The sequence below is a fragment of the Lolium perenne genome, chromosome 6 (genome assembly GCF_019359855.2).
Source record: "Lolium perenne isolate Kyuss_39 chromosome 6, Kyuss_2.0, whole genome shotgun sequence".
In the NCBI taxonomy this organism is placed as follows: Eukaryota; Viridiplantae; Streptophyta; class Magnoliopsida; order Poales; family Poaceae; genus Lolium; species Lolium perenne.
This window is the reverse complement of record NC_067249.2, coordinates 76386203-76395745: the sequence shown is the minus strand read 5'-3', so window position 1 is coordinate 76395745 and position 9543 is coordinate 76386203. Positions and strand designations below refer to the sequence as shown.

Sequence of the window (9543 nt, the reverse complement as noted above, 5' to 3'; positions counted from 1 at the left end):
TAGCTCCATAGGGTGTTGGGAGCATCCTTGTGTGTGGAGCTCGCCCCAACCTTGTGAAGGAATCACCGCCTCGACCGGTGCCTTAGTGGAAGAGGGAGAGTACCTTTGTGGAGCTCTCTCGAGGAAGAAGGTGAGGCCTTCCTTTGTGGTGTGGCCGCCTAGTCTCTTGTGTGAGACTAGCACCTCCTTAACGCAGACGTACTTCCTATTGTGGAAGGAACTGCGGGAAACAAACCTCGACTCGCCTCGCGCCCCCGGTTGTCTCGTTCCTTACTCTCTTTATCTTGTTGATTCCTTTACTTGTGCACTTGTCCGATAATCATTGTAGGATCACCCCTATTGCTAAAGTTCACACCTTTATCATCCGTTGCATAAAAATTGAAAAAGACTAAAACTTGCCGTAGCGCCATTCACCCCCCCTCTTGTTCGCTACGATCCATTCACTATGGCACAATTAAGATGTAAGAGAATTGAATAATGAGACACGTCGAAATTGTGGTCAAGTTTACCATATTTCGAAGGGGGAATGGATTGTCTCTCTTAATATGGGATATGGCATTCTCTTTTATTACACTACAATGATGAACGTGTTTGTTCGTTCTCTGAGTAAGATGGAACCACTGAGAAGTCTTATTTGGAGGGCCAATAAAAATCACACTAATGTTCTAACTCCTTGTATTGATGATAATGTGTACTTACTCCTTTATGACCATATGTATTACATACGAATGATAAATTTACAAGTTTGTGAGTATAATGTCAATTATGATGTAGCATGTGGTTTGATTGTATTTCTGACCAACGTCATTTATAATAATCATGTGCCATGCTTTACTTAAGTGGCGAGTTTGTCGATACCATGTGGCTTATAATTGTAATTCTGACCAACATCATTTATAATCATGTGCCACATTTCATCAAGTTCTTTTCCACCTTCTGTCCAACGGTGTTCTGATTTAGAACTGAAATGAAATGTTATAAAGTTTTGGAGCCATGTTCTCCAAAGTAAATTGATCATCAGGAATCTAGAACTTATGAGCATAAATATTTAGGAGAATTCCATTAGATGTTTATTCATATGCATCAGGTAGGTTGAGAGTTATGCAATCTCTAATGCAACATTTGTGTTGAGTCTCAACCATTTTCCTGTGATAAACAATGTGTGTGAAAATTCATCTTAGTGGTTTTTAGCCATGTAGGATGAATATTATGAGCTTTAGTGATGTATAAAACTTAGTAAAGTTTCCTGAATGGATTAAATAATGGTAGGCCATATATGGTTCTACAACATTAAATACGACTCTGAGAAAATCTTTAAAGGATCAAACAAAAAAATGTTACAATAGTACCTCAAGACGAAGGGAAGTAAGCTTCACTACTTTATGTAAATTGAATCTTATTGGCTACCTAAGAGATTACAATCTTCCAAGTATGATATAAATGATCTTGGTAATGATTAATACTTTCTGTATGTTCACCAAGATATATGTCGAAAATAAGTATACGTTTCTATTATAATGACATACATTGATGGAGTACGAAAGAAAAAATATTATCCACCAGTACTTCCTCTCACCTGCTACTAAAGTTAAGGTCGATAAGGGGGACATTTAATTATCCAAGGAACCATTCTAAACTGATCGAATAATGTCGGTTCATTATGCTTCAGTTGTCAGAAGCAAAATATGTATTCGAGAATGAATATGCCATATTTACGATCGGGATAATTGGCAAATAAACAACAATTAAAGATATCAAAAGGTATTTCAGCACATGCATGGCAATAAAGTTTGCATGCTCATTAAGATGATGTGTGGTAACCTTTTATTGTGTGGCTTGTTCAGATATTGGTTTTGCGACGTGTGTGGATATTAAGATTTCCACGTCATGTCACATCATTACCCTCGCCTACGGAGTTATATCGTGGAAAAGCTCCAAAATGACAAATATGGCATCATTAAATGATGCAACAAATTATGTGGCATGTTAAGAGGCTATATGGAAGGTTGTATGTCAAAAGTTATTCCGGAAATTAAGGTGGTATACAACATTTCAAAACCACTTACTGCAATATGAACACACGGTCTTCTATGCGAGTATCTTCTGTGCGAGTAACAACAAAGTCAAATGGTGTTGCCAAGACCATTGATAATATGTTTGATATTGTGAAAGATAGAATCCAGGATAAATATGATTTGTATGTTTTTTGTGGATCCGTTAACGAAAGGCTTACTACCTAGTATCTTTATGAGCAAGTTGCTGGCATAAGATTACTCGAAGCCAAATGATTCCGGAATAAATGGACCACTAAAGGAATCACTCCCAATAAGTAAAATGTTATCCATTTCGAGATAGGTTGTTATGCCATAAGTGTTGAGATTCAATAGCATTTCATTAGCCGTTGTAAAAGCTCACTTTGGTTTATCATTTCTATTGAGAATGGACGAATGAGGTTAAAACCAACGATCAAAGGAGAGAATGTTGGGTTGATCTGTTAGTTTAATAGATAAAAGAGAAAAAATCAAAAGCATAATAAAGTGGGGCCCATAGGACCGATGTCCGGGATCTTTTCACCTAGGCGACTTTTTCACATACACGCCCTGATCGGGGGCATCGATAACCAACAGGTGGTTTTTGTCCCCTGTCACACTAGACCATATATAAGGGAGGACGCATGTAGCAATGTATGACGACTAGTTCACGATGTGCTACAACTGCTCCACGATATTCCCTCACCCTACCGATCTAGGGAGGCCAGAAGTGACGGGAAGACTATTCCCACCGACGGCCATCCCAAAGAGAGGTGTGCCGGCGACGTTCTGGACGACTACATCGAAGTGTAGATCATCTTCATTAACCACGGCATGGGCTACACCATGTTTGCATCGACTAGGCACGAGAATCCTTCAACTACCTCTAAGTTAATCTCATAATCTTTTTAGGTGCTCTAAGGCATGATCGGTTTACGTTTAATGTTTCCCTAATGATGAACTAAATACTAACAGTATTGTTATGCATAGTTGTTATGATAGTAACTCCATGCCCTATAGGGACACCGGGGGGCACACCCTCCCCCCACCCCCACCCCTACCCCTCCCCCCGTGGTACGAGATGATTTGAGTGGGTAGGTAGAGAGATCCAGGACTATGAAGTACCTGAATTAATGAAGGAGAGAGGAGAAACCAAGAGAGAGCTCTTGGGGAGGAAGCTCTCCCTTTTATATGGTCCTTCAAAATCTAATTGTTCCATCTACGACATAAGTGGTACTACCGCTTCTTCGATCCCTTCGTCACAAGCATCATTGATATGTGCTAGGCGACACTACTGGGCACACCAGCGGTAGTACAGGATAAACTCAATAAAATTAGAAAGTCCAGTACTTCCAAGCTACCGTCGATCTGGTACGGGGGTACCGTACCGTTTTATGCACTTATAAATAGCTTACGAGGTACTGGACAGGTAGTGAGACCGGTACTACCGCTCCCAAAGGTGAGCGGAAGTATCCCTTGCGCTACCGAGTTGACTTATATTGCTAGCGCGCCCAACTATAGTGGCGCAACTCGCAACTAGGAGGTAGGCGCTACAACCGCTTGATACGCCGGTACAACCGGCTAAGTAGAGAAGAATGCAACAAAGATATTTTGTGGAATTCTCTCGATCAAGAGTACGATGGTTTTGGAGGTGCATTTGGGGTACACGTGAACTTGATTTCTCCAACCAATCCCCCCCCCCCCCCTCTTGATAGTACGGATTTCACAACAGTCAACACAAGAAAAGAGCCAGAAAACACCGTCTACGCGTTATATATATATTTTTTACTCTGGAGTACGAGGCAAAAAAAACCCAACAAATTTATTATATTAAACTGAAATTACAAGAAGTCTCCAGAGAAATAAAACTATGCACCTACCTAGAAACTCTACAAGGTTATGGAAGAGAAGTTATCCATCCCATAAGATCATCATGGTATTTGGACTTCATCATATATATGCCTAAGCATGGACATATCATGTATGAAATTATAACTCCAACTAGCAAAAGTCGCCCACTCCTCCTAAGCCAAATGTGCCAACATGCTGTTATAAGAACTTCCATGAAGAATTCCTTGGCGAAACTCCTTCTAGCACCAGCAATAACAATTTGCAGATCATCACTATTAGGCCACTCAATTTGAATATACTTCAAAATACGTCGACTGAAATTACAGTTGAAAATAAATGAAAGTTGTCTTCATAAGCTCGGATAGGACACAAACACGATGTGTATCATCCGTGACATGCCAATGTCGCCTTTGAAGTCAGTTGAAAACTTTATTTTTCATCATGTAGCTAGATTTACAAAGCCAGTGAATTTTTTTAGGGATTGTAAGATGCTTGTGATTTTTTTGCATAGAACTTTGCTAAGATATATTTATCTCCCCAATTGTATACCCATACATCCATTTGATCACTCGAATGGTTAGAACTCAACAAATCCTTTAGCTCCGGCAACTCTTCAAAAGCGAATATGGTCAGAGGCAAATGGAATAAATCTAGAAACTCTGAATGAGCATAGACTTGAGCAGCCAAAAGATTAGCATTCCGAACAAATGAGAATATTCTAGGACATCTCAACACTTAAGCGGATGAACAACATCAGATAGAACCCACTTATCTTCCCCAAAAAGAAAAGTATTACCAACACCCGGTTTAACCACCGAAACTTCTCTGAAATTATCAACTTTCTTGAGTAAGTCTTTCCACAAGAAGGATCCATATAGCTTTTCAGCATGAGGTACTTTATCTCGGCAATAGCGCTGGATTCCCCTAGTGCGTGTGCCATAACAATAATACCATTTTTTTCTTGTTACCATATTCAGAGCTTATGAAAAAGCAGTGCTATACGGCCAACGACTTATCCCAAGTCCATATTATCCTCGTCGTCGCTCATCGATGGCAGATCGTACATGTGATCACCCGCTCCTTCCACTTGGTCTTCGCCATGCCCGGACATGAAAGTAATCACATGCGGCTTCTTGTGAAAGGATCCCAGCAAGATCTGCCCTCGTCGTTTCATGTTACCTTTTGAATCTGCAGAGGAAATGAGGAATGCAGCCATAGGTTACTTAGGTGTGAAAAAGAACGAAGTTCAGCTTTCAATATTAACAATGCACAGCCTTGTAGCCTTGTAGACTACAGCAAATCGTAGTTTCTAGGAGCTTCCTAACAGTTATTTTGGCGAGTATTTTTCATTGTTAACTGGAGGAATTAAATCGTTGTGATCTTCAAAACTCAACAGGGGGTTCGATGTCAAACTAGTATATGAGTTTGCACTAGCTACACCACGTATAAAATGCTCTTCTGCTAGCAATCCCATATCAAGATCAAAAGGATTCAGTATAGTTAAAAAGCAGAGTGTACCTCGTGGTGGAGCGAGATACTTGGAGATGGTAGTGTGCATGTAGGCGAAGGTCATGCAGCCTGCTCTTTGCATGGTGTACTTGGCAACTCGCCCCACCTTCATGTTCTTCATGTCAACAGCAATCACGATTGACTCGCGGTCAAGTGCATATAGACTAGCCTTGGCCATGAGGTAGAGAATATCGCCACAGTGGGAGCTGAGAGTTGGGTGGCCAACAAAGAAAGACCCAAGATCCAACGCATCGGAGGGGGCAATATCAGCACATTTCACCTCCCCGTCCTTTCGAAACTCTGAATCACCAACTGACATGCTCCACGTAGCAGCGGTCCACCGGCCCGGGCAGCTGCTGTCGATCTCAAGGGCGACGAACTTGACGCGGCCATCAACGACGGCGACATCCCGAGAGAAGGACGGGATTTCGTGCGGGCCTAGTGGCCGCACCGACTTGGGCAGCGGGATGTAGCGAAGCTGCCTCGGGCGCCCTTCCCCGGTGCTTTTATCCTCCTGAGGCGGCGCGTGCAGCAAGTCGCAGAGGATCATGCCCTGCGATAGGTCGACCCAGACCATGGTGCGGGCGATGGTGACGACCCTGTCGGAACTAAAATGTCGAGGAGGCTCCTGCGGAAAAACAGTAGCGTCGCGGGTCCAAGCCTCAGTCTTGGAATCGTAGATGAAGAGGTCGTAGTCCGTGATCCCTGATTCCTCGATCCGGGTATAAATCGTGGCGATTTTGTAGGCATCGTATTCGTCGTTTTTGGGAGTAGTGTGGGTGATGATGAAGGGGGGTCTGTGGCTCCTGGTGCGGTAGCGGAGGATGCCAACCTCGCCCTGGGTGAAGTAGCAGTATTTGTCCCATGGAAACAGGTCGGGCTCCGGGTGGGGAAGCAGCCCTAGCCTGGGGGATTCATGGCGACGGGTGGGGGCATGGTAGACGAAGAAGTTGTACTTGGGTCTGCCCAGCGAGCCGGGGCCGTGCCTCGCGCAGATGAGGGCGAGATTGCCCGCCGTGGCAAGTATCCGAGGCTCGTAGACGAACCGGGTGGGTTCGCCGCTGGTGTAGGCTATGGAGAAGTAGGAAACATGCGGCGGCGGGTTGAGGCAGAAAGTGACCTGAAGCTGCTCCGGGCTGCCCTCTCTCGTGGTGAAGGGGCAGCGAGCGGACGTGTGGTTGCTCTCGTCGATCATGTAGGCGACGCTGTCGATGAGGGCTTCCCCCCAGTCCCAGGAATCCCTCTCGTCTTCTTCCGCATCGCCGCTCTCTGGCGGCGGACGCAGGGACGCATCAAAGTAGCTAGACAGGGACATCAAAGTAGCTAGACAGGGACGGGAATAGAACGGACATGATCGAAGGTCGGTTGTCTCCTTCTAGTAGTAGTGGTATTTATCCAAGGAGGTGTTCTTGTTGCTATCGGAATCGGATCTACTCGGAGAAGTTAGTTGAGGATTACTACATATACACGCGATCGAGGAGCAGTGAAGATGGGAGCTGTTTCGTTTTGATTTTTGTGTGTTTAAAACCGGATTAGCTCCCTCGTGAGAAAAAGAGGGAAAAAAAAAGAGGCACCTTACAATCAACATGCATCGAAGTAGCGTGCGTAGCTAGGACTCCACAAAGGCTTCGCAAGCAGGCATTTTGTACGTCTCGTTTTTTTCGAAATAAGAGCTTAGCTCCGTTCTCTGCATTAATTCCGCTTCAGAGACAATTTCATATAGCCCATATTAAAGCACAGATACCATTCAAATTTGTTCTTTAGATTTTTTTCTCAACCCTATTTAGCAAATTTTCAAACATAGTTGTAACATTAGCTGGTGAAGAAATATTAAAAGTATGTTGAATAGTTCTTCAAATAAGTCTAGCTAAGGGACAATCAAAAAATAGATGGATGATAGATTCATCGACATCACAAAAGGCATATTTCTTGCAACCATTTCAATTTCTTTTTGCGAAGTTATCCTTAGTAAGAATTATTTTAAAAAAAGAAACAACATAAAGATCATAATCTTTAGTGGTACCTTAACTTTCCAAATGTATTTGCGTAAGAACGGTGTATGCTCATTTATCATATCCGCACACATGGATTTGACTAGAAAAGACACTGGATGTATACTGTGCTGACGACTTCCAGAATGCGCTGACGAGGGGGTAAGCCGGTGGCCCTACGCCAACGGCCACCATCGGCATAGGCCTGTGCCCACAGCAATTGCCATCGGCGTAGAACCTATTTCTTCTAGTGTGTAGTTAATTTTGTACGTCTCATGCATGCGGTGCCTCCTCACGTGTTATATTGTGAGCTAACCTCTGATGAATGGAGCTACTGGTTGTTATCGGATGCTTGGGCCGAGAGGAGTTAACAAGTCAACTGAAATGCACACATGTGAGGAAATGTTCGTGGCATTGATTGTTGTATATGTTGTATATGTACACATGAGAGGAGTTAACAAGTCGGCAGCAGGGCTTCCTTCTCGCTCATGTAGTATATCAGTAGTATTTGTTGAGTTGATCTGTTAGTTTACCAGATAAAAGAGAAAAGTTAAAACAAAACCGCAAGATTAAAGTGGGGCTCATAGGACCAACGTTGACCTTTTCACTTAGGTGACTTTTTCTCATGCACGCCCTGATCGAGGGCATCGATAACCAGGTGGTTTTTGTCCCCTGTCACACTGGACCATCTATAAGGGAATAGGTAGGTAGGAACGTATGCCGACTAGTTCACGATCTGCTACAACTGCTCAACTGCTCCACGATATTCCATAACCCTACCGATCTAGGGAGGCTATAAGTGACGGGAAGACTATTCCCACCGATGTTCATCCCAAAGAGAGGTGTGTGGTGGCATTCTGGACGACTACATCGAAGTGTAGATCATCTTCATTAACCACGGCATGAGCTACACCATGCCTGCATCGGGAAGGCACGGGAATCCTCCAATTACCTGTAAGTTAAATCTCATAATCTTTGTTAGGTGCTCTAAGGCATGATTAGTTTACATTTAATGTTTCCCTAATGATGAATTAATTACTAACAATGGTATCAGAGAGCTAGATCTGATCATCTTAGAGTCCTAATTATGTTTAGGAGATCATGTTTTACTTTGGGCTTATGCCAATGCACAAATTACCTTTGGAGTTCTGTTCTTTTTTACTACGGATCAGTACTGATTTAATTAACCTCGGTCATTTTTTAATGAGCATGTTTATATTATGAATCTTTACTCTATTGTGCCCATGGTCACTTCTAATCATGTTAATGTTGATACGGAAATTAAATTCATGTTTCAACCAGCACTTGTATTGTCTCGGATAGCAAGTTATCAATTAGAAGGAGAGGAATGTGCATTGCAAAAGAAAAAAGAAAAATTCCCAATTATGCAGAAACCCTAGCCCTAGGAAAATCCCATTGCAAAACCTAAATTTCTGAATTCGGATGTACCCAATCCGAAGAAAGATGTTGGAAAATGGAGTTTATGGGCACTCACCTAATGACGCCGCATCCGTGCCATTCCTCCGGAATGTTGTATGATCGCCGTCGTGCGAGGTCATCAATGGTGCGATGTCGTTCGCTCCTGACGGAGTTGACGCGTGGAACGACCGACTGGAGGGCAGGTGGAATGGACGACTGCACTGCAGGCCATCGTGCCACCGGTCGCCATCGTCACCCGGAGGGCTGTCGCTGAGCAGCACGCCGCCTCCTCGCCGCCCCAAATGAACACGATGTCAGCAACTATGCTCGACTGAGTAGCGCGGGGGATCTGGTCCAGCGTATGCTTCTCCGGCGAGCTCCGCCACCGCGTCGGAATGGAAGAAGGAGAGGGCAGCGCGTCGTCTCCGCCGTTGCATCTTTCCTGTCTCTTGGAATCGAGAAAATAGGGGGAGAGGATGAGATGGTTAGGGTTAGGGTAAAGCTTTGACCAGTGCTGGTTTTGTTCTGGTCACGGTCGATGTGGACAGTCCGATCAAATCGGATATGCCAGTTGTAACATCCCAAGTGAGCTACCTTCTTTACCTTCCATGTTTATGCATCATCTTTGCATCATGCATGTCATATCATGTCACCTTTTGGTTTTATCAAATTGCATTTGGTTTTCATTGCTCTATATTTTATGTGTTTGTTCTTCCTCATCTCTCTCTTGTTTCATCTCACCA

At 43.6% G+C, this 9543-nt stretch overlaps 1 protein-coding gene across 1 annotated transcript; it reads right to left on the bottom strand.

Annotated features, from left to right (window-relative positions):
* Positions 1 to 4651: 4651 nt before the first annotated feature.
* LOC127309602 (uncharacterized) lies at positions 4652 to 6705 on the bottom strand. Its single transcript, XM_051340389.2, has 2 exons — positions 5400 to 6705; positions 4652 to 5069 (listed from the first exon to the last, which is right to left on the bottom strand). Exons 1-2 carry the CDS (start codon positions 6703 to 6705, stop codon positions 4894 to 4896), a joined length of 1482 nt encoding a protein of 493 aa, XP_051196349.1. The 3' UTR covers positions 4652 to 4893.
* Positions 6706 to 9543: the final 2838 nt, after the last annotated feature.